Source organism: Microcaecilia unicolor, chromosome 13 (assembly GCF_901765095.1).
Source record: "Microcaecilia unicolor chromosome 13, aMicUni1.1, whole genome shotgun sequence".
Lineage (NCBI taxonomy): Eukaryota > Metazoa > Chordata > Amphibia > Gymnophiona > Siphonopidae > Microcaecilia > Microcaecilia unicolor.
The window spans coordinates 90560555-90578943 of NC_044043.1; the positions used below are offsets into that span (position 1 = coordinate 90560555).

At 45.6% G+C, this 18389-nt stretch overlaps 1 protein-coding gene across 1 annotated transcript in view; it reads left to right on the forward strand.

Annotated features, from left to right (window-relative positions):
* Positions 1-18389, forward strand: part of FHAD1 (forkhead associated phosphopeptide binding domain 1) — a 131342-nt gene that overhangs the window by 87885 nt on the left and 25068 nt on the right. Inside the window, 4 exon segments of the mRNA XM_030186196.1 lie at positions 8550-8682; positions 12938-13076; positions 15152-15282; positions 17609-17704. Of these exon segments, the coding sequence (XP_030042056.1) occupies positions 8550-8682; positions 12938-13076; positions 15152-15282; positions 17609-17704 (499 nt within the window).

An 18389-nucleotide genomic window follows, 5' to 3' on the forward strand; every position in this document is an offset into this window, starting at 1 on the left:
TCAGCACACAAAATAAGGGAGCTATGTACCTGGGAGCTTTTTCTGAACACTGCAGTGCCCCCTATTATTATTATTATTATTATTATTATTATTATTATTAATTACATTTGTACCCCGCGCTTTCCCACACATAGCAGGTTCAATGTGGCTTACATAGAATTACAAAGTCTTGAAGGAGAATGTTACAAGTTGTAGTAAACATAGTAGTAGTGGGGTTTTGAGGATATGTAATTTGAGCATGGAGAAGTAAACAAAGATAGGATGAGCAAAAGGAGAAGAGATTGGGAGGGGTAAGGAGTAGGAAGGATGGAGAGGAAGAGATTGAGGAAAGAGCATATGGAGATTGTGAGACATGGTCAAAGGTATAATAATCGTCGGGGCAGGAATTATGTGGGTGGGCTTAAAAAGTTAAGTTGGGTCATTACGGTAAGCTTTCTTGAAGAGATGGGTCTTCAACATTTTTCTGAATGGTAGATGGTCGTTGATTGTTCGAATGGATCTTGGCAGAGCGTTCCAAAGCTGGCTGCCCAAAAAGGAGAAACTGGATGCATAGGAGGTCTTGTATTTAATACCTTTGCAGTTGGGAAGGTGTAAATTGAGGTAAGTACGAGAAGACGATGATTTATTTCTGGTTGGGAGGTCGATGAGGTTATTCATGTAGTTAGGGGATTCTCCATATATGATCTTATGAATCAGAGTGTGGACTTTAAAATTTATTCTTTCTCTGATGGGGAGCCAGTGAAGCTTCTCTCGAAGAGGTGTTGCACTATCGAATCTTGACTTGCCAAAGATAAGTCTGGCTGTCGTGTTTTGGGTAGTCTGAAGTTTCTTCAAGATTAGGGTCTTACATCCTAAGAAAACACTGTTGCAGTAATCTGCGTGCGTGAGTACTGTGGATTGTACTAGGTTCCCTAGGGTGCCCGGTTGGTGTCCTGGCATGTCAGGGGGACCAGTGCACTACGAATGCTGGCTCCTCTCACGACCAAAGGTCTTGCATTTGGTCTTTTCTGAGATGGGCGTCCTCAGTTTCCATTATCGCCGAAAATCAGAAATGACCAAGTCTAGGGACGACCTAAATGTTAAGATTTGGGCGTCCCTGACCGTATTATCGAAACGAAAGATGGACGCCCATCTTGTTTCGATAATACAGGTTTCCCCGCCCCGTCTCCAGGACGTCCTGCGAGGACGTCCTCAGGAAAACTTGGGTGCCCCTTTCGATTATGCCCCTCCACGTGCCTTATAAAATGACCCCTTTTTGAGATACCGCAAGCAAACAGGAGAGGGATTTTGTGGAGAGTTATTCTGAAGAACATCTGAGGAAAGGAGTCAAGCAAGGCTGTAAATTAGTGGAGAGTGAGCAGTTGCACAAAATTCATTTTAAGACGCTGTATCACATGTATATTCATCCTGTAAGGGCTAACAAGATGAGAATAGTTCCATCGGCAGTTTTTTTCCAATTGTGAGGAGGAAGAGGGAACTTTAAACATATAACATGGACCTGCCCCTGCACTGAGAACTTTTGGGAAGGTTTGTATGTACAGTTTCATGCTATGCTAGGAGTGAGGTTGCAAAGCACTCCATTGGTGTGTTTACTTAGTAAGATCAGTGATTTGCCAGTCCACTCCAGTGCGCATGAGTAGTTTGTTTGAAAGGCTTGCTTGATTGCAAAAAGATGCTTGCTGCTACAATGGATCAGTTAGACGCCTCCCCCAGTATAATTTTTTGGTGGAACCAAATGCATGAACTGTTAAGAATGGAGCATATGTTGGTAGAAACTGCAGGGCGGGTGGTTAAAAAGTATTTCATGAAAATACTAGTGGAACCCAGCCCGTATCCTCAACAATGAAACGGGCCCTAGAAAGGCTCTCTTGTAAGCGATTTTTTTTGTCTCACCCCTCCCCTTCCCTCCATGTCCAGCGATTCTTCCCTTCCCTCCCCTCCCCTCCATATCCAGCGATTCTCTTCTTCCCTGCCCTCCCATTTGTGTCCTGCGATTCTCTTATCTCCTGTCCTGCCCTCCCCTCGATGTGCCGCGATTCTGTCTTCCTTTGTACCTCATCGTTTTCTGGCTGGCCTGGCTGGTTTCCCTTCCATTGGTAACATCCTGACGTTAGCTCGCTTCCAGCGTTCCCTTCCCTCTCACTGTTCCGCCCTCTGACATCATTACGTTTTGACGCGAGGGTGAGCAGTGAGGGGGAATGGAACGTTGGAGGCTGGCTGACATCATGAGATGTTACGAACCCAGGCAGCCAGACAGCGATGGAACGTTGGAGGTGCAAATTATTATATAGGATGAGAACCCTTTCTGTGAATGCTGGAACCTCAAGTGTAATTTGGGTAGGAATAACCTGGGGGGGAGGGGATAAGGGTGGGAGGGTGAGGAATGGATGGGTTTTTGGGGGGACGGATGTTAAGTGGAAATTTGCTGTAGAGTTATGAAACAGTTATGGTACATTTATGAGGATTTTAGCTTTTTACATTGCTTTGATACTAAGCTGCTCTGTAATGACTTGTTTGAAAATTAATAAAAAGATTTAAACATAAAAATACCCCAGGTAAAGCAGGCACACACATTTACACTAGCTCCGAGGCAAGGGTAATTGAGTGTGTGTGTGCATACTGGAAAGAATATTTACATATTTAATAGTGTACATGCATAAATGCTAATCCTGCCCCCACTTTGCCTATTCAGAACGCCTATATGTAAATTGCATAAAAGTTGTTGCTATTTAACTGTGTGCCTACTTTTGTATGGGCACTTTTATAAGAGCCTACTTCCTTATCGTCCTCACCACACCAGTCCAGAACGTGTGGATTGTGCCTGTTGACCAGAAGATGGCGACACAGAACAAAGCATTGTGAGCTCTGCACTATAAGGGTACACTGCAGACTGATCTCATCATTATTTCTCTGTCTTCAGCATCTGGTGACCATTATATACTGAAGCTCATGGACTGTTCTAATGGTGACAGCGCCTGACCCAGTTGACGAGGCCAGCTTAGCAAGGGGTAACAAATTTTTGGGACTCTGTTACTTGCTCGGTGAATACTCAGAGGATTCTTGAGTTTCGCTCCTTCCACATTTGGCTGCTTACTTTGGGGGTTCTGGCTATTCCTCACCCCTCCCCCTTGGAGATTTAAAAAAATAAAGTATGAGGATGAAATTTCTGATGGTTGGAAATTTGGAGACAACACCAGAAAGAACACAGCTCATGAAGACAGGCTGAAGTGAGCTGTTGTGGCAGTCTCCCAGGGGGGATGGGGGCAGCTGATTTTCAGCCCACTTTGTTTCTTCTGGGGCCAGTAGTCTCAGAGATGTCCCTGTGGCTGAGTGCCAGCGGCATGCAAACAGTTAAGGGAGGCATTTCACCCAGAATTGTTTGACCATTAGTGATCTATTTCTTTTCAGCCCAGCATGGAAGTGTTATGACCCAGTAGTAGTGAGCCCCTGTGCCCCGACTGAGCACGGCTGAGATGGAGTGATGCCGCACTCGGTCAAGCAGCCAGACAACCCCTAGCTTCACCTGGGAAGTGACCACCGTTCACCTGGAGTTGAGCTCCCAGCTGCAGGTGGCCACCATGATTTCTGGAACCGGCGGGGTTGCACAGCCGCTGACCAGGATGGCAGAGAACAGACACAGAGGGAAGGGGGAGTAGTAGGCTCTTGAACAACACTAGTAGGCGACATAGGTTAGGAACAATCTCTTTATTTAAATATACACTCGACTGCCAGAAATAGGAAATAGAAACAGACCCATCCTGGAGAAACCATCCAAAATAGCCGGCTATCTCTGCCGGACCGTGCCTTGCCGGTGAATCGGCTGCGCAGGCCTGGAACCAGGTGAGGAACGTAACAGGAAGCACCAGCAGAATAGGTAAAAAACCTCTTTGCAGGAGTAAAATGAACTGGCGACATTTTGTCCCTTTGCTCTCCTCAGATCTCTTCTTTGGCAGGGTTTTCGGCATCTATGTGTTGCAGCATTTGAGGGACATATCAGAGCTCCCTCAGCTGATCCACTAGTCATAAGGGAACTGTTTTCTTCTGAATTCTTTTTACTCCTTCAAAGAGGTATTTTATCCAGGGGTCTCGGGAGCAGGTTGAACACCCTTCTCCTCTTAGACCTCCTGTGAAGAGCGGATCAATGAAAAGTCAGCATTTGGAAGTCCTAGATAATTGGGATTCCCACTTGGTGGCTTCCATGCAGCAGTCAGAGTGCAGTGGATCCCTCACTACCAGGAAGTCTCCCATTTTGGATCAGATGGAGAGGGAGAACTTCTGGTAGGGGATGGAGATTACCCCTCTGTTCTACCTATTGGCAGCAGTCTTTTCAAAGTCTTGCTGATCTTCCTGACCAAGGGGTACATCCTGTAGGGGATCCTATTGGATGGTATTGGAAAGTCTTCTAAGGCTTTCTCTGTAGACCCCACAATTCAGGCCTTAATAACTGCTGAGTGGGACGCACATGAAACAGAAAGGGTAGGATGATGACTAAGCTCTATTCTTTAGTCCATGAAGAAAAAACAAATTGAAGCAACCCAAAGTGGGAAGAACAGTTGGTAGACCAGGTCGCTCTGGTTCCTTTCCGCACTCTCAAAATCATCAGCCCTCCTTTCAAAGTGACGGAAAAGCAGTGGTCAGGGAGCAAGAGCAGCAGGTGCTTCTCAGCCACCCCAGTGAAGGGCAGCGGGTCCATTCCTGAATCTCTCAGATAGGCAGCCACCTTTTTCAGGTTTCTCGAGGAATGGACCCAGATTACTTCAGACCAGTGGGTTTTGGATGTTATCTTGCAAGGTTACAAACGAGTTTTCCCACTCGCTCTCAGATTCCTTTATACCATCTCCTTGTCGTGTTCCAGTCAAAGTAACTGTGGTACAAACAACACTGCAGAATATTTTACACTTAGGAGCCATGGTTCTTATCCCAGAAAGGAAGCAGGGAATAGGCAAGTATTCTGTTTATTTCATGGTTCCCAAAAGAGGGAGCTTTTCATCCTATTCTGGATCTTAAGGAAGTCAAAGCTCTCAGAGCACTTCAGAATGGAAACCTTGTGGTGTATGATCGCAGTGGTCCGGAAGGGGGAATTCTTGACTTCTTTAGATCTCATAGAGCCCTAGTTGGCCTTCTCATCAGAACTTCTTGTGGTTCGCAATTCCAGTTTCGGACAATGCCCTTTGGCTTCTCCACAGCTCCTAGGATGTTTTCCAGAGTTTTACTACTACTTATCATTTCTATAGTGCTACTATATTCATAGCAGCCTTTCTTTATTGAGAATAAATCAGGGTTCGTCCCCACTTGGGCGAGTGGTTAATTCATGCCAGTACACCATGCGAGGCTCAGCAAGCAATGGACCGCATGTTGCAGTTACTTCAAACCCTAGGCTAGCTGAGGGGAGCAGTATGGTGGCCCTACTAGTTTGCTGAGCAATGGTCCTTTTCCTTTCATTTGAATTGCCTTTTACAATGAGTGAACAGAAAGGACACACACCAGAGGTAGGAATGTGTAACACAAAGAGCAATCAGGACATGTAAATAAAAGTATTTAATTATATCACCGTACAAGTCGTAACATTATTCAGTGTAGTGGGTTGCCAAAATCCATCAATAATATTAGTCCGTTGCGAACAAAATCACCAAATGTTAACATGCTAAGCATGTTTTATCATGTTGCCTGTTTGAAGGACGTCCTAAAAACTTGGTCCAACGATGATGCAGGGCAGTGTGGCAACTACTAATAAAATGGAAATAGCCCACCGAGTTCAGTTATGAAAGGTATGTCTGTCAAATGTAAAGGCGACCAATTGTAAGGGTTCTTGTATCATTTTCAGCCTGAAAACAATTGGTCGCCTTTACATTTGTTACACCTTTACATTTGACCAGGGCTTTTTTGAGGGGGTACTTGGGGGTACTGAGTACCGGCACCTTTTCCATTGTCTGCTAAAATTAACCCATGGTCCCCAAGTTTTAATGAAAAGTATCAGGCTGTACATACTAATTCTGCCTTGTTATAGATTCTTTGACTGGTTGCAGGGGGCCTGGCTATTGTGGGGTGGGCCTCACAGTGATCACCCCATCCCTGAAGGGTGGCCTGGCATTTGAGTACCAGCACCTTTTTCGCTAGAAAAAACGCACTGCATTTGACAGACATACCTTGCATAATTGAACTGGGTGGGCTAGTTCCATTTTTTTTTTAGTAGTTGACACACTGTCCTGCGTTGTTGTTGCACCAAACGTTTAGGACATCCCTGAAGCAGGCGACATGCCAAACCATGTTGGGCATGTAACATTTGGTGATAAAAATACAAAACAGGAAAAAAACCTCTAGGATGACGAAACACCGAAGGCAAAAGTAGAGGCTGACCAAGGACGAATCACCAATGGAGATAAGAATCCAACAGTCTTTATTATATACTAAAAAGAAGGACCAGACACAGGCCGTGTTTCGATGCACGCAAGCGTCTACATCAGGGGTCATACAGTGAACTCTATGAATAAAAAATGGTGATGAAACAATCATAATTAAAAATTAAAAAAAAAATAAAAACTATGAACAAACATATATAGCATTCTACAAAAAAAACAAATCAATTTGAATTAAATTAAAACATAAAACATTATCATAAATATATAAATGAAGACTGTTGAATTCTTATCTCCAGTGGTGATTCGTCCTTGGTCAGCCTCTACTTTTGCCTTCCACATTTGGTGATAAACCATACATAGGGTTTTGAGCCTTTGCAATTATTTTGTTCCTAAGTGATAAGATTATAGCTGTACCCTGGGGGGGGGGGGGGGGGGGGCTACAGGTGGGTGGGTGAGGGAGATGTCTCTTCAGGAAGGGAGTTGTTCTTGGAGGGTTAGGGGGAGTAAGTTCTTTAGGCTGCTACGGAGGGGGAGGGTAAGCTCTTGTGGAAGCAACATCAGGAGGGGAGAGGAATAGTCTAATCAAGCTACTAACCAGAAGTTATCTGGGCAGAGGCGATACTCGGATATCTCAGTGCCTGGATAAATGCTGGCTCTGTCCAGACTCTGCTCCTGGCACTATCTGGATAGTGCGGAGGCAGTTGGCACTGGTATTCAGCAGCACTTCCCCGTTACATGCCAGTGAATATCAGCGGATAGCCGGGCACAAGCGATTTAATAGAGTCCTGTCTGGTTAAATATCTTTGAATGTCAATCTCCTGGTCTTTTGAACTGTAGTAAAATTTAGAATTTTAATCTACTACTTGTATTTTCAAATATTCCTACAAGTGTGGTACATTTACCGACTTTTCTTTACTTTCTATACTTTTTTAAATGCTTTTAAGTGTATGTTTGGCACATTGAAAGTCATTTTATATAGAAGGTGCCTGGGCAGTCAAGGCACATTTGTGCCTTCATAACATAAGCCTCTCTGAAAGCTCTTGCACTAAGTTACACCTACTCTGAGACAGAAGTAAATTTGTGTGTATGTGCCAGTAAGAATCGGTACACACAGGTGTATTTTAGTTTTAAAAAAGGGAGGGGGAACTTTACTTCCTGACGGCTGGAATATCTTGAGAACCAGTCTAAAAGACTTAATTTAAAGGCTAATAAATTTTCCTAGCTCTCCACTAGTTTCCCCAATACAAATGGTAAAAAAAATATCTTGTAGAAATATTGGGTATGTCGGATACATCTCTTCCACCCATTACTCTGGCATTTTACTTACAAATTGACCCTAGGGTAACAGAAAAACTTCCTCAAGAGGGTGGAGAGATGAATCTAACTGCCTTCTTGGAGTCATCTTTAGAGGTTATTACGAAGAAAGCAACCTTATTAGTCAGTTTTGCTTTGGAGATTTATAGGGATGCAGTTTTGAGGCTCTCATTAAGACACTTGGATTCAAACTTTTTGGGATCTAAAATAAGAGTTTACCCGGACTTATCAAGAGAGACTCAAAAGCGACGTAAAGCCTTTTTGGCTTTGCGTACAAGAACTTTGGCAATAGGAGCTAGTTTCCTGTTGAAATTCCCTTGTGTTTGTAGAATTGTATTTCAATCTAAACAGTTTCAATTCTTCGACCCCAAACAGTTGGAGGAATTTATAATAAGTAGGGAGGAAGTAAATGTTAAGGTGTAATCCTATATGAACACTGATTAACCGGAGCTGGTGGAATTACCCAGGACGGGTGCATCATTTATGTAAATTGTGTTACTGATTTATTTCATTTTAGATTATTTGAATAATCTTTCATCTTGGATCAATTTCTTTAACTTGTGGTCGATATAATGTTTAAAACTTATATATTTAGAAATTATTTCCGTTGTACAATTTCCAAATTGTGTATCATCATTCATAAATATGAAGTTATGTATGTTAAAAGCCTAATAAAGAAAATAAAAAAAAAAAAGGGAGTGGGGGATTGAAAGCACCAAATTGATTGTGTAAAATACTCAAGTGACTTATAAAATTAGCCATATTATGGCCTGGACTGCTGCCGGAAGGTAAGTGTCCAGAATTGTATGGCAGAGAAACGTATCCCTGATCCCACAGAACATCTGGCTGAACAATGGCTTCTCATTTTGTACACAGGCAGGCTCAAAAAGATGTGAACAAACATCAGAATGTAATAAAAGAAAAGAATAACCAGTTAGAGAAACTAAAGCAAGAAATGGCATTCCTGCAGAACAGCAACATTCAAGACAATGAGAACATTAAAAAAGCGGTAAGGGAATCCGACCCCCCGCAGACCCTGCCTCAGAAAACAGGTAAAGCACTGCCACCTATTTAGTCATTTCTCCAAGGACAGGCAGGATGTCATTGTCATCACCCATGGGTGATAATCATCTGACACATCCCAGGTTGGAAGAACGTAGGTAAAGCTCCAAGGGACCTGTTTAAAGTGCAGTAGATTTTGGACTTGCCACGTGTTAAATGCAAAAGTTCATGCATAGTAAATGCAAAGACTGTGTACTAACTGAAAGTTCTTTACTGCACATTATTAGCAGTTAGCATCAGGGATGTAGGCAGACCTTGACAGGGAGGGGGGGGGCAAAGGCCAAAGTGTGTTGGGGGGGACGGGGACATTTTGCCCCCCCCCCCCATGCTGCCACCACCACATGATGGTACCTTGGCTGGCAGGGGTCCCAACCCCTGCCAGCTTAAGCGTTTGTCCCCTACTACTACTACTACTTTTCATTTCTAAAGCGCTACTAGACGTACGCAGCGCTGTGCACTTGAACATGAAGAGACAGTCCCTGCTCCACAGAGCTTACAATCTAATTAGGACAGACAAACAGGACAAAGGGATAAGGACAAAGGGTAGCAAGATTCCGGAATCTGAAAGAGTAGCAAGATTCTGTGCGGAATCCTAAACAGTAGCAAGATTCCGGAATCCCAAAGACTACTACTACTTTTCATTTCTAAAGCGCTACTAGACGTATGCAGCGCTGTGCACTTGAACATGAAGAGACAGTCCCTGCTCGACAGAGCTTACAATCTAATTAGGACAGACAAACAGGACAAAGGGATAAGGACAAAGGGTAGCAAGATTCCGGAATCTGAAAGAGTAGCAAGATTCTGTGCGGAATCCTAAACAGTAGCAAGATTCCGGAATCCCAAAGACTACTACTACTTTTCATTTCTAAAGCGCTACTAGACGTACGCAGCGCTGTGCACTTGAACATGAAGAGACAGTCCCTGCTCGACAGAGCTTACAATCTAATTAGGACAGACAAACAGGACAAATAAGGGATAAGGACAAAAAGTACCAAGATTCCGGAATCCCACTGTAGCAACATTCTGTGCGGAATCTGAAAGAGCAGCAAGATTCTGGAATCCCAAAGACTACTACTACTACTTATCATTTCTATAGCGCTACTAGATGTACACAGTACTGTACACTTGAACATGAAGAAACAGTCCCTGCTCGACAGAGCTTACAATTTAATTAGGACAGACAAACAGGACAATCCGTTCAGGACAATCCCCCTTCAATCCGTTCAGAACTCTGCTGCACGTCTTATATTCCGCCTGAACCGATATACTCATATCACCCCTCTCCTCAGGTCACTTCACTGGCTTCCGATCAGATACCCATACAGATCAAGCTTCTCACCTACAAATGCACTCAGTCTGCAGTCCCTCATTACCTATCTCCCCTCATCTGCCCTTACGTTCCCGCCCAAAACCTCCGCTCACAGGACAAATCCCTCCTCTCAGTACCGTTCTCCACCACCGCCAACTCCAGGCTCCGCCCATTCTGCTTCGCCTCACCCTATGCTTGGAATAAACTTCCTGAGCACTTACGCCAAGCCCCCTCCCTACCCATCTTCAAATCCTTGCTCAAAGCCCACCTCTTCAATGTTGCTTTCGGCACCTAACCTCTATACCTTTCAGGTAATCTAGACTGCCCCAATTTGACTGCCCCTACTTGACTGACTGTACATTTGTCCTTTAGATTGTAAGCTCTTTGAGCAGGGACTGTCCTTCTATGTTAAATTGTACAGCGCTGCGTAACCCTAGTAGCGCTTTAGAAATGTTAAGTAGTAGGACAAACAAGAGATAAGGGAATATTAAAGTGAGGATGATAAAATAAGGGTTCTGAACAAAGTGAATAAGGGTTAGGAGTTAAAAGCAGCATCAAAAAGGTGGGCTTTTAGCTTAGATTTGAAGACGGCCAGAGATGGAGCTTGATTGGAAGGTTCCATCTGCAGAATTGGAAAGAAGTAGAGAGATCGTGGATGCTTTCCAAAGTGCTCTGCTCAGACAAATGGTGACGGAACCCACAAGGGAGGGAGCGACGCTGGATCTGGTGCTCACAAATGGGGTTACTGTGTCAAATGTCCGAGTGGTTCCCGTGCTGGTCTCGTATTGCCTGCCCTGCTCTGTTCTCAGTTGCGACATGCACGCTCATTTTAATGAAACCGAGCATGTACGAAGTGTCGCGCGTGCATAGTTTCACTAAAACGAGTCCTGCATGGTGCGACTGAGAAGAGCAAGGTAGGCAATGCTGGCCTGTATAGAACTGCAAGGTAGGTACCAATTATTACGAGGTTAGCTATGAAAGAGACACATCGGAACGCAAACAACAACTGGAAAGTTCCCAGGTTTATCCTACTTTTTGAAGAAAAAAGAAGGCTTATAATGTGCTTCTTTGCATTTAGTTTCTTATGCAGCACTGTTGCAAGGGTGAACAAGAAGGGTGACCAACCTCAGTGTCAAGCCGGGGGCGGGCAAACAGGGCAGCTGCCCTGGGCCCCACAGCTTGAGGGGGCCCTGTGGTCCAGGCATCTCTTCCCCTTCTCCCCACCTGATCTTCTTTCAAAATTTCCCTTCTCAGAGGGGCGCAACGGCCATTCTCCCAAGCTGCCTGCGCCTGCCCTGAAGCTTCCCTTTCTGCCGTGAATCCGCCCCCCCCTCCCCGACACAATTTCCTGTTTCTGCCTGGGCGGATCGTGGCAGAGAGGCAAGGCTTCGGGACAGCCAGAGGCAGCTTGTGAGGATGGCTGCCACGCCGGGGCCCCTCTGAGAAGGGAAATAAACATTTTAAAGGAGAGCGCAAGGTGAGGGGAAGGGAGGGAGGGAGACTGACTGTGGTTGGGAGAAGGGGAAAAGATGCCCGGACTTCATAGTAGTAATGCAGGTGAGGAGAAAGGGGGGATGGGGGGGACCTCCTCCTTTTCTGCTCTGGGCCCCACCATGTCTAAAACCGGGGCACCACCTCACCCTTTTGAGTCCGTCTGTGAGAATGGACAAAGGGGGGGGGGGGGGGTTCCGTAAACAATCCTTGCCCTGGGTGCTTTTTTGTCTAGCGATTGTCCTGATCTTATCCACACCAAATGTTTGGGACATGTAAGGGGAAACATGAGAAATCTGACAGGAGAGGTTTTGTTCATACCCACACACATTCGCAGATCTCGTATATTGACCCCAGAAAGTAGTTCTGCATGGAACTTCTTACATTTGTCAAGTCCAGCTAAATTCATGTAAGAAAATTTGTGCTTTATTTCTCTCTTTAAGAAAGGAATCAGTTTAGTTGGTGGTAGAAAGTAATCTATATAAATAATTCTCACCTCCAATTCTGAAGCTCACTGTGTGGCAGGGAAACACTGAAGCCCTGTACTGTTGCAGCCTGTCACACCACTCATTCTCACTCTCACTCATACACCCGCCCTCAGCCACGACCCATCCGGACATAATTCGCAACCCCAACATTCGAATGAAGCCCCCCCCAAGCTCCACCCACTTTCGTGAAGGGTTTGTGGATTCATGGCGGTGAAGCCTTTCCACTGCTCATACCTATCTGTCACGCCCTCGCGTCGAACGTCATGACGTCGACGCTATGTCAAGACGCCCCGCGCCACAGAACACAAGTGCCAATTAAACCAGGAACACCCCGCAGCCGACAACACATATGCGCCTCCGCAGGAAAGGGATCCTGGATTCGTGCTGCTAAAGCCCATCTAACTCCCCATGTCTGTATGCCCCGCCCACGTGTCACAACGCGATGACGTGAAGGGCTGGGCGGTAGACAGAGCGGTGCTGATACAGGACTTGGAGGGAGATCCCGGAGTCCCCCTCGGTATTTCCGGTGACACGGCGGAGTAGCAGCGAGGACAGAACAAAACCCAAACACCAACAGGACTTCGAGGGAGATCCTGGAGCCCCCCTCCGAATTTCGGGTGACACGGCGGAGTAGCGGCGAGCCCAAAACAAAAATAAAACACCGAGAGGGAACTGTAGCTCCGCCCTCGCGTCAAAACGCTATGACGTCGAGGGCGGGCTGGTACAAACAGCGGCGCCAAAACAGCACTTCTGGGAGATCCCGGTGCCCCCCTCGGTAAGCACCTGGCTAGTGCCCGTTTCATTTGTTTCCGAAACTGGCCCTTTTTTACTAGTATTATATAAATGAAACTAATGCTCAGAAGGAAACAACTGTATTAAAATTCAGTATGGAATGTTTTTATGTTTAATTTTAGGAAACTGGAGTCTTGAGCTTGGCTGAACAAGGTGCTCTTTGTCAAGGTCTCAGACATGACGATATCATTCAGAAACAAAAAGTTGCTCTGGTTGAACTGCGCAACCGACTTAAGGAAATATCGAAAGCACATCCTTCAAGTGAGCTCTGTCATTTTTTTTTGTACCTGTTGTCCATTTGGGCAAAGTCTGTGGGTAGTTTTACTCATCGGTTTTCAAAGTGAAATACGCGCTTAACATTTGCTTTGAAACTTTCTGAGTACAAAGTACTCGTGAGCATTTGCACCTGCTTTTTCTTTGCGCATGTTTTTCAAAGAAAATAACCATTTGTAAATGTGTTATTCACCTCCTCCAATCTAAACACGGCCCCAGGAATATCTCCCTTAAACATTCTGCAGTGCAGAACCCTGGTCACGCTTTTAACCACAGTAAGGGCCCTGTTTACTAAGGTGTGTTAGTGTTTTTATCGTGCCTACACTTACAGCGTGCGCTAACCATGTAGGCGCCTATAGGGATATTGTAGGCACGTACATGGTTAACGCGCGTTAAAAATGTTAACGCGCCTGCAACGCTGCTTAGTAAACAGGGCCCTAAGGGAGAGCAGTTTTCACATTGCCTGTTTATTCAATTAAAAAACCTTTACCCATGTGTAAGTGATTTTGAAAATTGTCCTTATTAAGCTTAGCCCACAGAACCATTAGGTTACATCCCCCCCAATAGTCATCCGGCAGTGGTCAATGTTTTTTTTAAACACTTACCATCAGTGGCTATATTAGCCCCCAGTATTCAGTTCCGGGCCATGTCTGGGCACCTGGCACTGAATATCAGAGGCTAATTTTGGACGGGCTGGCAGCGGAACTTATGAACTATTGCTGGGTTAAGATTGGTTGGACAGATAACCTAGTTCTTGCTTTTTACTACAGTAAACACTAATCTGCACTTGCTGCAGCTTAAAAAGGTTTACCGCGGGGTGCGCTGAGGTGTTCCGCGGTAAGTTTCAAATGTGCACGCGCTACCCACACCCTAAAAAACTTTTTTTTATTTTTGGCCGAGGGCATATTTCTGTGCTAATTAATTAGGATTAACACGTGAGCCCTCACCACCTATAAAATAGGTGTCTGTAAGGGCTGACGCACTAAATGGTTGCACGCTAACGGCAACGTTAACACACGGCCATTAATTCGCAAAATGGAAAATGCGGCTATTTTCTAGCGGCAGTAGAAATGGCCTTAGCGCATGGGAAAGACCCACGTAAGGGCCTGGTAAAGGCAACTTTATATGCTGCTTTGTAAAAGGACCCCTATATTTTTTGAGCATTTTTTTTGCAAAATTTCCTTTAGATCATGCATGAACAATAGCAACATCTCCCAAATACTATTGCGTTATTCCTGGACATGCAAAACTAGAACGTGTCTGGGCTTCAACTTTGAATATCTGGTTATTTTTAATCTGGCTAACGCATAGCCGTTGAAGTCGTTATTCATCATTTAAGTGGCCATGGGTTACCGCATAAAAATAGAACAGACTTTTATACGGTAAACCAGGCCACTTAACCGACTGAATATCGGTACTTAAGCGGCCAAGTGCTGAGTCTGCCCCTGGAACGCCCCCAACGTAGCCAGCTTTGTGTTCGGCACTAACCGCGATAGTCAATAGCACTTAGGAGCCCTTTTACTAAGGCGCAAAAGCACCTACGCGCTCTAACGTGTGTCGAATTAGAACTACAACCCAGCTACCACATGCCCCGGGTGGTAATTCTATTTTTGATGCGCGCCCAAAACGCGCGGCAGAAAATACTTTCTGTTTTCTAATGTGTGACGCTGACCGGGCGGTAATCGACAGTGTACGTGTGCTTACCATTACCGCCCAGTTAATGCGTCAGACCTTACCGCTAAGTCAGTGGGTGGTGGTAAGATCTGAGGCCCAAAACGGACGCGTGCTTTTTAAAATGTTGACGCACATTCATTTTCGGTCACAAAAAAGGGCCTTTTTTGCAGGCGCCTGAAAAATGAACCTACTTGGGTCCAATACACGTGCCTACACCATCGCAGGCCATTTGTCGGCATGCCTTAAGAAAGGGGCCCCTTAGCCGGCTAAGTGCTAATGAAAATTAACGGGTAGCCCGACCCAAGCAGTTTAACTGGTCAGCAGCCGACTAAATCGTTTTGAATATCGGGCCCTCTGTTTTTAAGTCTAATTATTTTTCATCCTGACAGAAACTCAAGAGCAAGGTGCACCACCATTTAGAGTACTGAAAAAGGAGATATTGGAGCCAAAACCTCAGAAACTACTCATAAATAAAGCACATCAAAGGTCCTCAGTTCCAAGTGACATGGAGACAAAAATGGTGAGAGAGCAATTGGAAAATACTGCCAAGTGCTTTATTTGGGTGCCTTAGTATTAGGAACAAAACTTTAGGAAATTTTTCAGCTACATTTAAACACCTATTTGGCTGAAAAATACACTCACATTTAGGATTCTGAATTTAGGTTTGCAATTCAGTGACCTAGATTTTGACACCAAAGTTAGGTGCCGAGTCCCAGTACATGGAAATCAATAAGAACATAAGAGTAGCCATACTGGGTCAACCAGTGGTCCATTTAGCCTAGTATCCTGTTTTCCAAACAGTGGCCAAGCCAGGTCACAAGTACCTGGCAGAAACCCAAATCATGGCAATACTCCATACCTCAAATCCCAGGGCAAGCAGTTGCTTCCCCTGTCTGCCTCAATAGCAGACTATGGACTTTTCCTCCAGGAATTTGCCCAAACCTTTTTTAAACCCAGATACGCTAACCGTTGTTACCACATCCTCCGGCAGAGTTCCAACTCCTAACCTTTTTTCCCTGCCCTAACTCTGCCCTGTAGCTGCCAACATTCTAGACACCTAGGGGGCAATTTCTATAATTGGCTTCAAAATGTAGGCAGCAGGGGCGTAGCCAGATGGCCAATTTTGGGTGGGCCTGAGCCCAAGGTGGGCGGGTATGGAATTTGTTCCTCCCCTGGGCCCCCTCTGGTTTGCTCCTTTCTCCACCCCTCCCTGCCCACAAACCCCAAATATTAAATTCTTTAGCTGGTGGGGATCATCAAACCCTGCCAGCTGATGATTTCCTCCTCCTCAAGCAGCCAGCACTCTTCCAAACAGCAGCCAGCAGCCCTTGCCTCAAAATGATGCTGTTGCTGGCAGGCTGTGCATGCTCATTGCTTTTACATGTACAAAAATTGAGCATGTGCAGAAGGGGCAGTCTCGGCGTCAGCTCAAGGCAAGTGTTTCTGGCTGACATTTGGAAGAGCGCTGGCTGCCCAAGGAGAGAAAATCCCCACCAGCTAGAGCAAAAGCGTCACAATTTTGGGTGGGCCTGAGTCCAAAGTAGGTGGGCCCTGGCCCACCCAGGCCCACCTGTGGCTACGCTACTGGTAGGCAGCACAATGAGGCACATTACTGCCAGTTCTACAAATAGCTTCAGGGCATGCCTAAGCCATTATAGAATACTGGGTAATGGATTTGATATCAGGGGCGTAGCTACGTGGGGGCATGGGCCCCCACAGATTTTGCCCTGGCCCCCTCTACATTTGACCCCCCCCCCCCACCATTGCTGCCTGCCCGCCCCCCGCCACATCAGGTACCTTGTTTGCTGGCAAGGGTCCCCAATCCCCGCCAGCCGAAGAGTTTTCTTCAGCGCCAGTCGACTCCAGCGCCTTCGTTGTGGGATCATCTGTTTCTGATGCCTTACATCCTGCACCGTGCATGTAGCCCCGTGCAGGATGTAAGGTGTCAGAAACAGATGATCCCACAACGAAGGGGCCGGAGTCGACCGGCGCTGAAGAAAACTCTTCGGCTGGCGGGGATTGGGAACCCCTGCCAGCAAACAAGGTACCTGATGCAGGCAGGGGGGGGGGGTTGCAGTTGCAGCGGCGGTCCAGAGTGACGGGGGAGGGGTTGCGGTTGTGGTGGCGGGGGGGAGGTGGCGGGGGAGGCGGATAAACAGTGCTCCCCACATCGGGCTCTGGCCCCCCCCCTCCCGCCGAGGTCTGGCTACGCCCCTCTTTCCTGCCCTGAAGGCGGAAGAGGTCAGTAGACCACCAGGGCAGTAGTAAGTAAGGGGAGGGGAGGCTAGCAATCTGCCTGTTTGTCCAGAAATCCGGACAAATGGGCAGATTGGCAAAACCCACCCGGTTGCCCGGACATGTCCTTAAAAAGAGGACATGTCCGGGTAAATCCGGACATATGGTAACCCTAGTGCTACAAAAATTAATTTTTGTAATGCTGGAATGATGGCACGCTAGGAGTGGGAAGTGCCGTCAGGCTGCTGCGGTAGCCCGATATGGCGAGCAGTAAGACAGTGTTGAGCTTACCACCGCTTAGTAAAAGGAGCCCCCAGTTTTGTAGCAAGATGAGCATCAAGCACTGCTTTGCTTTTAGAAATCTCTTTCAGAATTATCCTGCTTATATAGGTCTACAAAAGCTGGCAAAATGTTGCAGCAGTCTATAACCCAGGGTTTGGCACATGCAGTCAGAAAGGAAGCTCAGCTTAACTATTAAGATCCTCAAATGACACACAGACACAAATAGCCCCAGTCCTGGCCCCTCTGTGCCTGTTCAGCTAGGTGCTGATGTTGGTACTGTCCAAACCCAATAACAAGAAATAGCCAGATCTTCATGCTTTCTGTTGCAGTCTGAAACCTATAAGAGCAGTGACATGTCAGAAGCAGCTGTAGAAAGGACAGCACGACTGGAAATGTCCGAAGCCTTGGATCTCAGTGAGGAGATGGTACGTAAGCCAAAGAAATCTGCCAGTCCGCATCAATATCAAGCAAACAGCACCTTGAATCTATAGATTTCATAAAGTTCTTGTTATTTACCCAGTGGAAATCCTCAAACATGGCTTAAGGAGATTTTTAAAGGGAAACTCCCTAAAGAATTTTCCTTTCACGATTCACCTGGCTGCTGTGCTGCGGGGAAGCTTTGTTCCTGCATCATTTTCAATGCAAAAGTTTGCAGTGGAGAGATTGTGTGTTGGCCTTACTGAGGTAGCACCAAAACATCAGAAAGGGTGTAGAGCCTAAATCATGACACACTACCTGGTATGATCGTTAATAAAAGGAGCTCATTGTGAACACTAGCCACCCTAAAAGGGTGTTTTTTGGCTCTATACTTATCATGATATTATGATCCCTTGTTTCACATTGTTGACGGTCTGCATTTTCCGTATGGTAGTATATTGGTGTATTAGGTCTGCCCAGTGTAATATTTATGGTACAGTAAGGTTATGAGTGTGTTTTTGCACAAAGTTGTGCATAATGTTTTGCAGTTGAGCAATTGTGGTTAGTATATGCTTTGAGCAACCACTTTATTCTTTGACATATGATACATATCTAATATCTAAATTTAATAAAAGGTATTAATTATGATTATTTTATTTTTACTTATTTTTTTTTTCTGTGTGTTGTCAGACA